At 40.5% G+C, this 17,291-nt stretch overlaps 1 protein-coding gene across 3 annotated transcripts; it reads left to right on the forward strand.

The window, feature by feature from the left end:
- Positions 1 to 870: 870 nt before the first annotated feature.
- Positions 871 to 15,767, forward strand: crtc1b (CREB regulated transcription coactivator 1b). Of its 3 annotated transcripts, none has more exons than XM_075485629.1 (14): positions 871 to 1,031; positions 3,955 to 4,071; positions 4,604 to 4,729; positions 5,211 to 5,272; positions 5,545 to 5,639; positions 6,139 to 6,224; positions 6,306 to 6,349; positions 6,985 to 7,208; positions 8,425 to 8,576; positions 8,709 to 8,939; positions 9,420 to 9,506; positions 11,785 to 11,871; positions 11,963 to 12,137; positions 13,299 to 15,767. In XM_075485629.1, the coding sequence occupies exons 1-14, from the start codon at positions 906 to 908 to the stop codon at positions 13,508 to 13,510; spliced, it is 1,824 nt and encodes a 607-aa protein (XP_075341744.1). In that variant the 5' UTR covers positions 871 to 905; the 3' UTR covers positions 13,511 to 15,767. The 3 variants fall into 3 exon arrangements, with proteins under 3 accessions (XP_075341744.1, XP_075341745.1, XP_075341746.1); XM_075485630.1 differs by having other exon boundaries at positions 13,305 to 15,767; XM_075485631.1 differs by lacking the exon at positions 9,420 to 9,506.
- The last annotated feature ends 1,524 nt before the right edge of the window (positions 15,768 to 17,291 follow it).

Genomic DNA, 17,291 nt, shown 5'->3' on the forward strand with positions numbered 1-17,291 from the left:
TTAGTAAATCATTTGTTTTGCTTCTAGCTGTAACTTTCTTCATGTTCAAGCCACAGTAGAGATGATGGTTCATGAGAGTAAGATTACTAGCTGGCTTCTTCCTGAAGTGTTCATTTGTTCTCTTTACATGAATATGTAAACCTGCATGTTTTTTTTGTTCCGCGTTTCAGTCAAAAAGGGGCATTGACACAAAACGATCACAACTGTAGGTTGGACCACCTTCTGGGTAAAGATAACTTGTATTTTATCAGTTAAAATAGATTTTTTTTATATACATCTATCTTGAACAGTCTCTTGGTTTCATGTATACACAGAAAAATTGTTTGAGTTAACATTCTCTGATGCAAATGGAAATTATTCATTGTTTTTTAAGTCCCTACAATTTGACAGGAGAATTTGATCAGTGCACCAGTTGTTTTCCAAAAGGGATTATTAAATATCTAAGGGTGTGTTTTTCATCTTACATATTATTTTCTCATGACCAGGGTCACATACAACTTTTATTTTAGAAACTGTATAAGAATTGACCTATTTTACTGCAACTGATGTGAAACTGAAATCTAATCACTGGGTTATTTTTGATTTGTATAACGGAAAATTTGATCTAGTCAATCTAATTTTTTTGCAACTGGTATTTTTTTCTGGTTGTTAATTCTATTCTATTTCAATTGAATATCCATGTTTATTTATTTATGCTGCTATTCATAGCAAGCATCTAGGGCGCACAATCCCCCCCCCTGTGGTGAATCTTATTTTTATCTGAAACTCACCCTGCCTCAAACTCTGGCAACAGTTGAAGCAGAAAGCAACAACATCAATAGATACGTCAGCTCTGCGTAATGACGACACCACAAGGCCCAGGCGCGGTGTTTAGCGTAACATTCCATTGAGAAGAAGAGGGAAAGATGGCGTCCTCTAATAATCCTCGCAAATTTAGCGAAAAAATCGCTTTGCATAATCAAAAACAGGCTGAAGAGACAGCTGCGTTTGAAGAAGTGATGAAAGATTTGAACATCACCAGAGCTGCACGGGTAAGACCTCCACACCCCGGCTGTTCACAGTTTGTTGCACCGCTGTGTGGCGGTTAACGAACACTGCGGAGATAAAAATGTAACGATGGGTTGCGAAATGGCTTAAGTTCATGTTGACATCCTTAGCTGCAACAGCGCAGTATCACCATCTGATGTTACCATGGTTGTTGAAGCATGCTAGCATTTTTCAACTTGTAACTTGCGTGCAGCAGCGTTAATTAGCCTAGCTAGCCCGCTGCTGGGTCTGTTATGAACGTGCACCTGCTCTCTGTCTGTGTCTGGTTTGAGCAGCCACTGCTCACATTCATCCCACTAACGGACGCTTAAAAAGCACAGCTTCATTGCATGTTAGGACAGTTAGTAGCTAGAAACTAAATTGGAGCAGTACTGAGGGGAATCTCTTGAGAAGGGTTAAGGCAGCCTTAGCTAGCCAATCAGATGTTAACCAGCCTCACCAGCTGTGGGTTTCCCCCCCGCCCCCGGTCAACTATCCACTATTTACTTTAAGTAATTATACCTCTGTGGCACATATTACTGATATTTTAAGCAACAGTGAAGCTGGAATAGAATAAAGCCCACTGTAACCCGATAGCCCACATTACCCTGCTTTTAGAGCTCCATTTTAAACTGTAGTAATTATTCTTCACGCATTATTGTTGATTAATTAAAAAGTTTCGATCATATCATGCCTCAAATGTTCAATGTGTTACAACAGTTGATTGGACTTGATCTGAAATGACTAGGCCTGATACACTATCATTAAAGGTGATTATTAATGATTTAAGTCATTTAATTTTGGTACAAAGTATCCAACATGAGGATTTGGAGCTTTGATTGAACTGAGATTGTGATATTGAACAGTGATCTTTACAGTTTTTTTTAAAGAGAAAATCCTTTCATAAGGATTGGAGTGATTTTGTAGAGGAGTACTTTTTAGACTTGTTGTTTAGGATAAACCACCCTTTCTTGAACTGAAAAGCAACTTTAATCTGAACCAAAGAGACCGTCAATATTGCTCCCTTCCCCGTGGAGGTAGGCTACTCTGGAGTGTAAAGGTTGCCTTTAGTCAGAGGATGGGTCCACCGTCTCTGTCACTGAGGGAGGGCAGCACTGAGCAGCACAAAGGCCGGGGGATATCCACTGTGAACAGCAGACACTTCACTTAATTTCTCATAGCCCCAAGTGTGAGTTTAAAGTAACTATGTTAAATCTAATAGGAAGCTCCATCACCATGCTTGTTAGATGAATGTTTTGGCTCACCTCTCCGGGCAGTTGTTTCTATTTCCAACCAACCAACACCCCCCCCCCCTCAGATTCGCCCTTGTTTTTTGTTTTGCCATTCCACACTCAGAGCCAGCATGTCACACCCTTAAGACAAATCTGAAAATTGTAAAAGCTGCATATCCAAGAACACTTAAGTTGGCGCAAATGATTTAAGATCAGAAAGTCTCTCCTTATAGTTGATAATGTGAAATGAGAACTGCGACTGTTGTTTGCATTGTGCTGCAAATACGTTGTAAGGTGACTTTAATTGATTATGGAACATCCTGAGGTGGGAGTGTTGCTCTTTGCAGTGGTGATGCTGAATGTTCTCAGGCAGCCCTATAAACTGACCCTGGCTAAGATGGATGAGGATATTTTAGATAGGTTTTCTCTCCTCTGTTTTGTTTGAAAAAAATGAATCATGCCATTACAGCACCACTTAAAAATAATTGCCATTTACATATAAATGTAAAAACTCAACCAGAGCAACACAATATCATGATGACAGCTGACTTTTCATCATTTTTGCCTTTTTATAGTTCAAACTACTATAAGTGACCGTCCAAAAGAACTTTTACCGTCATACATCCATTCAATTTTTTACAACTGGATGAAGCGTTCAAGAGTAATGGTAGTTTACATCGATTTAACAACACCCCCAAATCTTTGTTAGCCTATCATGTGCACATTATACATGATATGTCAGATGGGATTATCCAACGGTGGCCTCTACCAAGTTTGATGAAGATAGGATGATGCACGTAGAATAGAGTTGACAGAGAATGATGAAAACAATCCTGTCTGAAATATCAAATTTAAAAAAAGCTTTAAAATCAGCTGCAGAGGTATGGCTCAGAGGGTCAATAAACTGCTTTGGGACTCGGAGATCATTAACATAAACGGCTTATTTTGATCATTTGAAAGATACATTTATTTAATTATTTTCTCGGAAAATCTGCTATCACTTGCTAACAGGACTTTCTGATGATTAATCAACCAGTGACTCATCTAATCGTTTCAGCCCCGTTGACCACAGAATAGGGGTTATGTTGACTCCAGGAAATATTTGAACTAATTGTCGATCCGATTGCAGGAAATGATGCGCACTTATGTTGAATAAGTGTGTGCTTAAGCTTTACTGTTGTTTACTGCAGAAAGGTGAAAAAATACTGCGTTTTATGGTCTTTGCTTGATTTCTTTGTGTTCCATCCATCACATTCCCTTTGATCATCATTTATCTGATTGTATTCCTTTTTTTTTACTGGTATACAGCAGCATCACAGTGTTTCTTATTACATACATGACTTTGTGACTGATTTTTGTGTTTTTTGACATGTGGTAAATGTAATAGCCAGGTATTACATGAGAAATCTGACTGCAATTACACAAGATCAGGTGTCATTCTCATCAGCTGATTAGATTTTATTTATTATTTTATTTCCTTTATATGTGTTGTCTGCCCCTCCATTACTCATCATGGAGAAGCCACCATGTTACATCTGTCAATTACAGTAATGGAATGATTAATATTGCATATCACCACTGTAGATTTGCATGGATAATTCATTTTTTGCTTTATTTTCCTCTTTTTTTCTTCTTCTTCTTCTGTGAATCAAATCAATCATTCACTCATGCTTTCATGCAATTTTACTTTGCACAGTTGCAGTTACAGAAGACCCAGTATTTGCAACTAGGGCAGAATCGTGGACAGTACTATGGAGGCTCACTGCCCAATGTCAATCAGATTGGAAATGGCAACATTGACCTGCCTTTTCAGGTGAGCCCTTAGCCTCTCTCGGTTGGTGATTTAATTATTTGTTATAGATCAGTGTACCCTTGTCAGCTGTTGGCGAATTTTGGACACACGTAGGTTGCAGTTGTCTGAAGTATTGGTGAAGAATTGGTTCAAAACAGACAATCCCTTATAAAGCTCTCTAAGAGAGTATACAAGCTTTTGTTTAGCTTTGACAGCAGAACAATGTTTAGAAATTACCTGCTGGTCAAAGCTGCACACTCCAACAGGATTTATCATGACTAGAGTGAAAGGAGAGGGGGTGTTTTACTAGTTCTTTCCTAGCTTTGTAATTTGGTTCCAAAATTTTAAAGTACACCATTGCTTTTCATGGCTTTCCATCTTTAAATACATTTGCCAACTCAAGCATCAGTACGGGGGGACCCATGGCTTGACTCATTTTGAAAAGAGCACATTTGCACCATTTATCCTCAAAAGAATGTTTTGCTCTGTAAGTAAGTGGTTTTTTTTTTTGGTTTTTTTTTCTGGCATCATTCACCTGGTGTGTTTACTCTAGAACTCTGTACTGGATACCAGTCGGACAACCAGGCACCATGGGCTGGTGGAGCGCGTTTACCGTGACCGGAACCGCATCACATCTCCTCACCGCCGGCCACTTTCCGTTGACAAACACAGTCGCCAAATATCCTTTCTGTTGGAAGAGTGTGATGAGCAGGATGTTTTGACTTTGGTCGGACGTTAGTGTGAAGTCCTGCTTTGAGTTTGCTGCCGCCTTAGCACTTGGTTAATGATCAACTATGTTGTCAAGTAATCATAAAGCGAGACCGCTCAACTCTTCGAATGAAGGAGCAGTGTCACCTGATCTGAATAACAAGAATTTACAACAAACTGCTTGTTTCAGTGTACGTACTAACAGTGTCGTGTTGACCTATGTATTGCAGTACAATGTGCATTTTATGCTGCCCTTCACAGGATTAATCATCCAGATATATTCCAGCATTAGATTACAAGTAATCCAAGTACTTGTACTCCAATATCACTTGTGTGGGGTTATTCATCATATGTCAAGTTTTAGGCTGGATCAGCTGAGAGGGATGAAAATACAGATCGTCTCAGATCTATTTTTTAATCTGCCCAACCTTATTACCCTTGACTGGAGTCACATTGACAGCTGTCCTTACAGCTCAGTTTACCTCTCCCCACCGCCAGACACTAGCTGGAGAAGGTAAGCCACCTCCCTTTGTTCACTTGCCAAGATTACAAGGGTAGGGCGCACAACCACACATGTCTCGTTTACAAAAATGAAAACAAAGTCCACGTCTTTGGGCAGACTTGTAAACCCAGCCGACCACAAAGACGCCACACGTCAGCTTGATTACAAATGACGTTCAGTGTCAGGAGTGTGATCTTTGATAGATGTGCTGTGGAGCTGGCACTCTGCCAGTGTTTGGGTTTGGCAGGGATTTTGCTGACATCTCATCTTTCTAACACATACAGGACAAATTCAGACTCTGCCTTACACCAGAGCGCCATGAATCCGAAGCCTCAGGAGATGTTTTCAGGGGGATCACAGGAGCTGCAGCCTAAACGAGGTGAAGGAGCGTTGAGTTACAAAGACACAGAGCTGCTTTTATTTATTAATGTGCGGTGCGCTAATCCAAGCAGCAAACCTCAAGTGGCATAAAAGGGTTGATGTGTCATGGAAGTAGATCTAAACCTTTAGTGAAATATTTATGGAGTAAATGGATACCGATCTCCAGGGAAGGGCCTCAACATGCCGGTACTATACTCAGCTAGAGACTAAACATCTCTGAATGGAACTGATATCGGATGTCCTAGAGAGCACAATCTATAATTAACTGATTATCCATTGATTACGTCTTTTTATGTGTAAGGTTCATATAGAGGGAAAGCAAGATTAGCTGGCATCCTTTCAGTCTGTCTGGTGGTCACCTTGCTATTTTTAGACTTAAGAATCTAGTGCATGGCAGCTCTATATCTGCATGACTCTCAGATATTGATGACTCATTTCTTTCAGTAATGTGTGTATTTGTGAAAGCAAGCAACCGTGTTTTGTATTTCACTGATTAGTGCTGCTGCTAACAGTACCCGGAACAGAGAATTCAGAGTCAAATGCAGACGAGGAGGCACAGAAACAGTTGTGGGATGACGAGAAGGTACTAATGGGACAGTAATGGACTACAAAGTGTACACTTACGATGCACGATTTGCAATTGATGTTTACATTTTCTCCTCAGGATGATGCATCAAAACACAATACATGTGATGTCCCAGGAATCAAGTGAGTTTCCTTCGTTTGTTTCATTATTCTTTCAAATGAAATGCCACCGGAGAATAGCAGCCTGTCAGTCACCCCACCCAAAAAGTCTCAATGCAGACTGGTTAGAAGTGTTCAGGGAAGGCACATTGTCCTCTGTTACTGCAGTGGTAGACTAAAGTGGTTGAATATCCAAACAGAAGACAAAGTACCTTTTTGTGAGTTGGCCTGGATTACTGGATCCAGCCACCTTTTTGTATTTTATGGAGGATGTTGTATCAGACTGATATTGGACATTCACCACAAGTTTTGCTTTCTTTTCTTTTCAGGTTAGATGATGTTTTTCAGTGTTTGTTCCTTGTTCATCACCACTTCGATAAGGCCATGTTAAGGTTTTAGTGATCTGTGGGTCAAGTTACCAAAACTCAGAAATATCTTTCCACTTGCAATTCTTTTTCTCTTTTTTCTTTTTCATTCATCTGTTAAAGCTACAGATTTTTCATGTATGTTGATGCTGTAAAAAGTCAAGTTAGTTCATCAGAATTGACCAAATTCACAAAGTGTTTGTGCTTTCAGTGAAAATATACTGGTGTGCATTTTCCATCTGACTGATGGATTGTGTTTTTATTTTTGTGGTTTATTTATTTATTTTTATTTAGTATATTTCCATCACCAGACCAGGAATTGAACCCAGCTGTGCTCCCAGCGGCACACAACACTGGTGGTTCGCTTCCTGATCTAACTAACATCCAGTTCCCTCCTCCGCTGTCCACTCCACTGGACCCTGAGGACACCATGTCCTTTCCTTCCCTGAGCTCAGCCAACAGCACGGGCAGCCTGACCACCAACCTCACCCACCTGGGCATCAGTGCTGCCAGCCACGGTGAGAAGCACCATTTCATGTTCATTTGGTGGAGGAAGTAAATTCAACAAAGCAAAGGGAAAGCATCCTGTGTTCTGTCATCTAGAGATGCACTGTAATGGATTTTTTTCGTTTTAAAGCTACACCATTGTTGATCCCAGCTATTAACTCTTGATATATTTTACTTTAAATAGCATAATACAAAAACTTGTTTCTGACACAAAGCTCAAACGTATGTCAACAGTATCCTCAAAATTGTAGCTGCAGAGCAATTTCATACTCTCCTATCACCTCCTCTAGTGTAAGCACATGCAGTGTTGGCATGAGTGTAGAGTCTGGATCAGTAGGCTGCTGGCGGCCTTTCATAGTTTCTGATTGCTCATCCTTTCTGAGCTGAATAAGTTTGGCCCTGCAACACCAATTACTCACTGCCTCTCATATAGGAATACCTTGTCTGACTCACCGGATGTCGATCTCTGCTGCAAGCTCACCATCTGGCTGTTCATTTCGAGCTACATTCTCCTCCCTGTCCGCTTCCTGCTTTTTGCCATCTTCAGTGTCCCATTTGCTACCGAAGACGACTTCGGATTGGATTTGATTGGATCATGCAACAATGGAAGCCTTTTGGGAAAATGTTGTGAATGGTTGTGAAGATCTGGAAAAAATATGTTGATGACATTTATCATCATACAGGAATTTTCTTGTATGTTTAACCGCTGTGTCCAGCAGAACACATTCTCCCTCAGCACTACTGCACGGGTGCACCGTTGCTGCATTCTCTGCTTACCGTAGCTCCACAAAAGTTTGTTTAAGGAAATGAAAACAAGTCAAAGTCACTTTAATAAGGTCGCAGCAGCCAGATCATTTTCCTCTGCCAACACTGCCCTTTGTCAAAGCAAGACTGCACCTTATGTGTCAAAGTTGTCAAATATTGTTTGTCACATTGATGCAATTTTACTGTCAGACCATTTTTTACCCCAGATGCTCTACATAAGTTGTGAAAAGTTTGTCATTTCAGGTTTAGTTTATGTTGTACATCTCATATATATATATATATATAAAAGAATTATCTACCCTTCAAGCATCTTCTGTTTATAGCTCAGTTCACAGCTGAAAGTTTGCACTGTTAATCTGTGTTTGTGATTGCTTGCTGATACTTTCCCTTCGCTCCACATTTAAGGTTAGTGTGACTTAAAGAAAGAAACCATACATGTCTTCATCTGTATTTCCTCTTTAGGGATCCCCACCTCGTCTCAGCCTACCATGACTGTAACGGCACAGCGCAGGCAGCCACCCGTGGTTCCACTTACTCTCACCTCTGACCTCCACCTCCAACAGTCTCCACAGCAGCTCTCACCCACCCTCTCCTCACCTGTAAACATTACACAGGTGAGGACTGAAGTGTCACTGCTCTTTTTTTTTTTCCCGCAATCCGAGTAGCCAATAAATACAGTGGAACTAATTAAGGTGACATTTCTTTATTGGCATGTATCTCATTAGTTTGCATCTATCTTTCCATAGGCTGTGCCAACTGAATCACTAACCCTGGAACAACAGCTTTCCCAGTACCCTTTGTTCAATCAGCTGACGGCTCAGGCCCAGGCTCAGCTCATCAGTGAAATCCAGAAGCAGCAGGTCCTCTCTCAAGGCATCCAGCTCATCACTCTGCCAACTCTGGCCTCCTCTGGTACAGCCACTGCAAGCAGTCCCTCCCCAGACAGCCAGACCACCGCCAGCATGAGCATCAGCTCGGTATGAAACGATCATTACTCATTTAAAGTGGAAGCAGAGTCATTAGCTTGATAAAATGACTGGGATCATTTTGCTTATTGTTCATTTTGCAACTTTGTTGTTCTGAAAATTCCTCAGTTACATAGCAGTTAATTTCTGCACATCCCTTTTTACTACTTTCAGGGCAGAAATTTTCTTAGTGCTATGATCTCGATTGATATTTCTCTAGCCCATTAAAGCAAATTGGCCTTTTCTCTGTTTGTTTGTTTGTTGATTGTAATGAGAAATATGCCAGCAATAATTCTCTATTACTCAACATCCATTCATACCATTAAAGTTGAATAAGAATGGACAAACTGGCCAGGCACAAGGTTTTTCCACTGTCTATGGAGGTGGTTGGTAGCTTTTATTTCCCTCTACTCATTGTATTATACGATCCTTCAAAATCTGTGTGTGACAGGCATGAAGCTTAGTGCTAGCTAACCCTCTTCCCTCCAACAGTACCGCAATCAGACTGGCTCACCAGCCACTCAGTCTCCAACCTCCCCAGTCTCCAATCAAGGCTTCTCCCCCGGAGGCTCGCCTCAAGTAAGAGCCCACCCACCGAGCTAGCTGCTGTCTGGGGAAGGGCTTTGCTCCTGGGGGAAGGCTAATTCTAGATAGTTAGGCTGCTTTTCATTCTCTGTATCAGCAGTTAACCACTCATGGTGTCAGCAGCTGCATAACTCATTTCTTCATCACCACTATCACTTTTCACTGTGTGCATGACAACATGCTGATGGTTTGTTGATGGAGGTCCTGACTGTTAGTTGGCTTTAAAAAGTTAACTTTTAAGTCTCAAGTCTTCAGTGTGTTCCACAAAAGTCTAATATAGTGTGATCACAGTGTTTGCTGTGATCACACTATACAGAGAACAAATAGACCATCAATGAAATGTTTTACCGTGATTAAAACAAACCGTTTACTTTAAAACCTCTTTCGACAAATTGTTAGTGTCCTCTTGCCTTTTACATTCACAAGACCTCACTTATGTGTCTTTTGTTAGTCAAAAGCAGTTTAACAGTTGGAGTATATAACACTAGTTAGAAGTATCTAGTTAGAAGTTTTTGCATAATAACAAACGCAACATGTGCCTCAGAGCTTCATCTGGTTTTCAGCAGAAGAGGTAAACACCACTGCATGCGTTCTGATAATACACTTTGTGTTAAGTGTATTCAGTTATCAATGCTGAAAAAGAGAAAATACTCAAAGCTTTTTTTTTTTTTAAAGGACAGTGTAGTTGGACTTAAAAACTTTAGAAAAGCATTTTGAATTAAAGGTGGGTAGGGGTTCTTTTTCTGGAGCATTTTTTTACATATCGCTTGAAATACTCTTCACACCCCCATTGCAACCAATTAATTAAAAGTTTTGACACAAAAATGAAAAGTTTTAGTGGCCTCTAGAACGTACAATCTAGGAAAAACACTATCCAATCATACTGATGATCATCATAATGATGATTGGATACTGATGCTGTCTATCAAACTGCAATCTGCTCCTCCCTCCCCCTCCTTCCCCCTGTGCGCGTACCCTTCTTCGTGAACGAATTGCGCGTCCAGAAGCTTGGCAGGAAGCCAAACTAGAGCCAGCTTGGCTAGCACCTAGCATTATTAAACCTATAGTTAGCATATACTAAATGCTAAATACGGCAACGATCGATGCTTGCTGTCAGAACAGCGCTCGTGCACCTTCGTGCTCGTGCGCGTTCATGTACTCTAGAGGCGTGGTTTCGGGAGGAAAGTGAAGAAAAGGGTTGGGACTTTTGACCTGTGTATTTTCAAAATGCAGCTTCGCTGGACTCACAATCCAGGATCTCCTACCCTACCTTTAAGCATTGTGTCGTTCTTCTTCACTGCCTGAATGACACATTTTTGTGTGACATCAGTGTTTTCTGTTAGGTGCAAGCTCATTCTCCCTTTCTTTTACAGGATAGACAAAAAAGTTCTCAAATTATTGCTAACTGGTTACATAAAACTACTAAAGGCCACTTACTTCACAGGAAAGCACTTCTCGCCAAACACAATGCTGGACTCTCATAGATTAGCCACCTGTGATGTGTCACTGGTAAAGAGGCTGTTGGAAACGGTTAAGGAGGGACTCCATCACTTCAAAAAAGCCATTCACACAGTGTTGACTATGTGTTCAGTGGTGCTTTTCTCATTGCAAGAATATTATGAAGGGAAATTCCAGCGCATATCACCCCTGGGTGTTATTGTGATTTAAAAAAAAAAAATAATAATAATAATTTTTTTTTTGTGTGTGTCCATTTTAACCTTCTCAGTCATTCTAACTTTTTATTCGCCACTCCTGTTATCAACATTTCCTGCTGGAGACTTTGTTTACATCACAAAGGTGGTGAGTTGTGTGTCATCATGATCCATAAATATCAGAATAACACCCAAGTAGAAATATCCAGGTTTCCCTTTAATAAGCAGATTTCATCAGGAACAGGGCTGCCCTGGTCCACATACATCTCATCTTCAACCCAAACCTCACGTTCACACCTCTTTTACATTTGTTATTTGATTTCTTTATTTTTTCATTTAAAATGTGTCAATCAAGCGTGTGTTCAATTTTAAATTTTGTCCATCTGCTCTCCTCTTTTGTTTCTGAACCATGACAGCCCTACTCATGAACTGTATGCTTTTCTTCACCGCTCTTTCAGACAGTTGTGTGACTTGGTGTTTTGCTTGTGTTTTTTGTTACTCCATCGCTGAAATGTTTGCTTGTTGACCTGGATAACCTCCCTCTCTGCTCATTTTGTGTGCATTGCAGCCACTTTCAGGCCTGTTGTTCTGAGATGTGTTGCATATCTCTCTTCCTCCAGCACATCTCTGTGGTGGGCAGTATATTTGGCGACTCCTTTTATGATCAGCAGCTGGCGTCGAGGCAGACCAACGCTCTCTCTCACCAGGTGACTGAGCGCACAAACGATCAGCAGCAAGGACTGCAGTGTTTTTCTCAAATATTTTCTCTTACTCTACTTTACTATTCTGTGCCTCCAGCTCGAGCAGTTCAACATGATTGAAAGCCCCATTAGCTCCTCCAGCCTTTACAACCAGTGTTCCACCCTCAACTACACACAAGCAGCCATGATGGGCCTCACTGGAAGCAGCCTGCAGGACCCGCAGCAGCTTGGTTACAGTAACCATGGCAACATCCCCAACATCATCCTTACAGGTACATACGCTACCGCTAGATGTGCTTTCACCTCATTACACTCTTGCTGCATCTGGTGTGATCATCATCGCAGCTGGGAGGTAAACATTCAAGAGAACTGTGCAGTGAATGTCTAGAAAACATCAAACACAGACTCTCACTTTCATGTGAAAGTTGGATATACTCCACTTGGATTTGATTTGTACAAACAGCTTTGTGCACCTGGTATCTAGGGCCCCTTGTTTTGAGTTTTTAAGCGTGAGCAGATCATGTGACCTGCTGAAGTTCTGAGAGTCACCACTTAAAATATGTGAATATCCCAGGAAAATTGTGATCGGTTCTTCCTTAATTTTTAGAAAAAAACAAACAAAAACCCTTGTTAGTCAAGTGTGCCTGGAGAAGGAGACAAACGGAAAAGACAAACTCTTCATTGTAAACATTTCAAAAAGTTACAGACAAGTTTAGATTATGACCCTTTGATCCACGTGTGAGCATTGAACAAAGTCTAGGAAGCCAACGATGGCTTTGGACTTATGTTTGTGCTCAATTGCTTCTGTGTTCATGTCAAAACTCAAATTCTAATTAAATGTTTGCTGGTGCCGTACAATGTCTTGGAACGAGCTGCCCACATATTCTGGTGATTTCTGAAAGTCATATCAAACAATTACATGAGACCCATAAAAAAAGGTAATGCCAGCTCGCCTTTTACGACATGGTTGTATGCACTGAATTCTGTCTTCATTTCAGTCTCCCAAATGCTGCAGATAGACCCACAGCTCATCCGCTTACTTTATGCATCTTGCTGTTGTCTCCTTCATGACTATTTCATGTTTTAAGTTCATACTCAGGGAAGCATCTGTGGGTAAACTAGCGAACTAATTTTCCCGCACAAGCCGGGCCATAAAGATGGTAATTGTGTAAAAACTGTGTAATTATTTCATGCCGATTCAATTTGTGCGATGATGGCTTGATATGTGTAAGGACACAGTGATGCTGGGCTGAGTCACCTCGGTTTGGGATGTGTGAGTTACGAGGAGTTACGGCGGCAGGTTAACAAGGACATCTTTTGTTTCACCTATAAGACTCAATGCAGAAGTACTGCTTGAGGTTTAGTTTGAGGCTGTGAAATGCTCTCACTTTGTGCCAAGCCCTCCTGTGTTCCTCACATGTCACGTTTCTCAGTCACAGGTGAGTCTCCGCCGAGCCTCTCGAAAGAGCTGACCAACTCTCTGGCAGGTGTTGGTGATGTCAGCTTTGACGCAGACTCTCAGTTTCCTCTGGACGAGCTGAAGATTGACCCACTGACGCTGGACGGTCTTCACATGCTCAATGACCCTGACATGGTGCTCGCCGACCCCGCCACCGAGGACACGTTCAGGATGGACAGGCTGTAAAGTAACTTGCTGACTTTGGTCTGATACAAAGAGTTTAAAAAAAAGAAAAAAGAAAAAAAAAAAAAACCTAACTTGTTGATGAAGAGGAGTAAAGGGGAGGATGAAACCTCTCCCTCGTTGCATGGCCGTCCAGCTGTCCGACCTCGCCCGCGACTTCGTGAAGCCCTTTGAAACGATGCACCACCAAAAGACAGCGGGGAAAAAGACATCCAGCGGCTCGTCGGGGAACGGGCTCGCCCTAGTTTTGAATGAGATTGGTCGCTCAGCGCTTTCGCTAGCCTACTGTGTTTACAGTGTACATTACATGCCACATATATTCCAAAAAAAAAATGCACATTTGACTTATTATTTCTTTTCATATCCTCTTTTTGTTTCGTTGACGCTTGAAGCGGGAAGCTGCTGAGCTACAACCTGTTTGGGGGAAAAAAAAAAAAAAGAAGAAAAGAAAAGAAACTGCCCGTTTTCTCGTTACTCCCGCAGTGAAAAGAACAGGTTATCCCATCATAGCATAACGGCTTTCAATTTCACACTCAAAGCTTTATTTTTGACAACCAAATGTTATTTTCATCTTGTACTATATGTTTTTATGCTTCATGTATTTATACATTTTATTTATTTGGTTTTAGATTTTATATTCCATTTCATGAATTTGATGCCTAATTGTTGTCTGTAGGCATAGTGTAAAATTGCACTGATGTAATTTGTGTCTATTTATTGATTACTAACATATTTATATCTGTGTTTGTTAAGCTACTCGGTTAATGAAGGAGTGCAAAACCTCCCCATAGTTGCTCTTTGGTGTTAGATGTGCCATTTTTCGAACATTGATGTGCTGCAGCCCAACAGTCAAATCCAAATATTACAGTTTTTAGCGCCACTACAGAAAAAGCTGCGTGCTCCAGAAATGGGTTGGCTTTAAGCCACTGGGATTACCATTTTCTGAGAAAATCATCAGGTATTTCTATTTCACCAGAACGCAAGAAAAATGCAACAAAATTGATTTTCAGCCAGTGAAAAGCCAATAGACATAATATATATATAGATATATTTAGACTGAACTCCTTTCAAACGAAGGAAGGCATCTGTTTTTAAACCAGAGAACACTAAAATCTTAATCCTTTTAAGTCGTCACTGTGAAATCACCTGATTTTGCCTTACAGTAAGAAGCTACTGTTCAACTTAAGTGTCTGATGTGACAACGTATTTTCGTAACTTATTGTAACATTTTCTTGTATTTGAGAGGAACGTTTGGTCAGTGATATCTGTGGTTATGTTGTGTTAGGTTTGACAAATCAATGTACTGTATTTTGTAGCGGTACACTTTTTAGCCAAATTGTTGTTTGTTTTTGTTGTTGTTTTTTTATAGTGGGGCAAGAAAAAAAGATTAAAAAAAACCTGAAGAAAAAATTATTAAGGAGGCTTTAAAGTATTTTAGAAAGAGTGCAATTATGGGGAGGCTTTTTGCTCCTTGACAGGGAATCTCTAACAAAAACGCAACTGACCTTTGACACATCAGTTACATAAATGAATGATTGATGAAGGGACAGTATCATTGCCTCCAATGGTTGTTTTTAAGATGCAAATTTGAGATTTTATGTGAGAGTTTATGAAAAAGGGATATTTTTTATTGAACGTCTACAATCCTCCATTTGGATGAGGTACATACTGACTAGCTGAAGATTCTTTTAAAGAAGAAAGTATTGATATATGAAGTGTTGTGTGTAGTGTTTCAACAGCTCTAAGATCTCCCCTGTTACATTCAGTCTTATAAGCAATGCAAATGGCCATAAAAACACAATCTGGGAATTACAAGTCCTAAGTTAACCGTCACTGATGCAATCTTTTCAACCTAAAACTGTTTACACCCTAACGACTGTTGCCAAAATATGTCCAACTTGAGAACTGACATAATTAGCAGTGACTTCGCATTCGGTGCCAAAAAGTCTGCCTCAGCCTTTTGTCAGAGTTTCCCTAAGAGGCTTGTTTAGGTATGTGGGATCATTTTTTGGTATATTGCAATGTTTGTGTGCACACGTGCTAATATTTTTAAGCGCTGATGGGAAGACTGTCTAAACACCCCCACTCCCCTCCCCTCCAAAAAAAGAAAGGAATCACGTTTGGTTTACCTCGGTATCTTGGTTTGTTTCACTTGAAGTGTTCATTGGCTTCTGTAAAGCTCCATCAGCGGTTTTTATTTCCCTTTAACACACCTGTGATTCCTATGCAAATGAGAAAGAGAAAAAAAAAAAAAAAGACACTTGAAGGAAAAATCCAACACTTTCCCCAAGCTCAGCAGGGTTCATTCATATCACGAGAGGTGTTTTTAAAGCTAAGATTTGCTTTGACATCTTCAGAAAGGTCACTTCACATGAGATCTAGAGACGGACGGTCAGCTCGAGCTGCTTTAACGGTTTCAGATACTGGTACAGGTCAATTTTCCCCTCATTCTGTCTGTGTTGCAGAACTTCAAACAAATTTGAAAGATGGTACGTTGTAACAACATGTAGAGATTATTTTTGACATTTTGAAGGGCTCCATAAATAGGTGTTAGATAGGTCTTTAGCAGATTGACGGTGTCGATCCTTTGTAGAAAAATGTGATCGAGATAGGTAATGAGTGCAGGAAATTGAGTGTTTTGCGGTGGCGATATGACAATCAGCGAGTGAAATCGTACCCTGAATTATTGAATAAAGAAAACACCCTCCATAGACAGGCATCAATCCCAGTTTACGTTGATATTTGAGCTCTTTTTTTTTGTTGTAAACTAGTCACCCTGCCTTTCATTTTCTAAGTATTCCTTTCCACATTTATTTGTTATTTTTGCCTTTTTTTCCAGTTAATTTATTTATTTGTTACTGTTTTACATTGGAGCAGAACTGCTCCTTTAGATCTTTTCTGTCTGATCTTAAAGGAACAGATTTCAGACTGCTGCTGTTTTAGCTCAGTGATGAATAAACTACTTAGAACAAAAAGAAGAAGAAGAGGCTCAGTATCGTAAGACTTTTTCTGAAGCAGATTTTTTTGGTAAATGATGGATTTTTCCTTTAAGTGTCTGAAATAAATGTCTACATATTTCATGTTTCCAAAGGGTGGCATACCTAAAAGGAAAAAAATAGCATTGTTTTCAGACTTCACTGTTGTGATGCCAGTGATTTCCTGTCATTTGCTTTCTTTCATCCTGCTGAAGCCCAGTCATTCACACTGACTTTGTACATACTATAGCTGAAACAAAATGCATGACTAAACTGACAGTCTGAACCTCTAAATGAAGGCCTTCTTTAGCTTTTCAGGTTTGATTTGTGTAACATAACGCTATCACAACGTCTAAAGGGATGCATGTATAGGTTTTTCCTGTGCAACAGTGAACTCCTGTAAAGTGACACTGTTACCTCCATCTCTGTACAATGCTACTTCACGAATGATAAACGAATGTAATTTATGTGACAGTGTCCTAGTGTTAGCCTCTTGCCAAATGAGTGGATGTTTGGAGTGTTTGGTCAGGCCAGGACTCTTCTCTCTCTGCTCCTCAGTCGCCCCCCCCTGAAGAATCAGACTGTTGCTTGTTCCGCTCTCTCTTCCTACTGTAGCATCGCTCTGCATACGAGTGCAAACGGTCGATACTAAAAGACCCTGCAATCGATCCGGCCCCTCCTTATCGTCAGCACAACCTGTTGGCTTTCTTGACATAATGGAAGGTCCTGTCTTGTAAAGTTTGCATTTGTGGACCTCTGAAGATTCTGCGTAATGCAGTCAACTGCATGACATGATGGACACAATGAGC

Source organism: Odontesthes bonariensis, chromosome 15 (genome assembly GCF_027942865.1).
Source record: "Odontesthes bonariensis isolate fOdoBon6 chromosome 15, fOdoBon6.hap1, whole genome shotgun sequence".
Lineage (NCBI taxonomy): Eukaryota > Metazoa > Chordata > Actinopteri > Atheriniformes > Atherinopsidae > Odontesthes > Odontesthes bonariensis.

Bases quoted from the DNA above. Each gene is read 5' to 3' on its own strand.
- crtc1b (XM_075485629.1), top strand. From the start codon at position 906: ATGGCGTCCTCTAATAATCCTCGCAAATTTAGCGAAAAAATCGCTTTG. The intron at 5,273-5,544 runs GTAAGCCACCTC...TAACACATACAG, and splicing joins CCAGACACTAGCTGGAGAAG to GACAAATTCAGACTCTGCCT. The intron at 7,209-8,424 runs GTGAGAAGCACC...TTTCCTCTTTAG, and splicing joins CATCAGTGCTGCCAGCCACG to GGATCCCCACCTCGTCTCAG.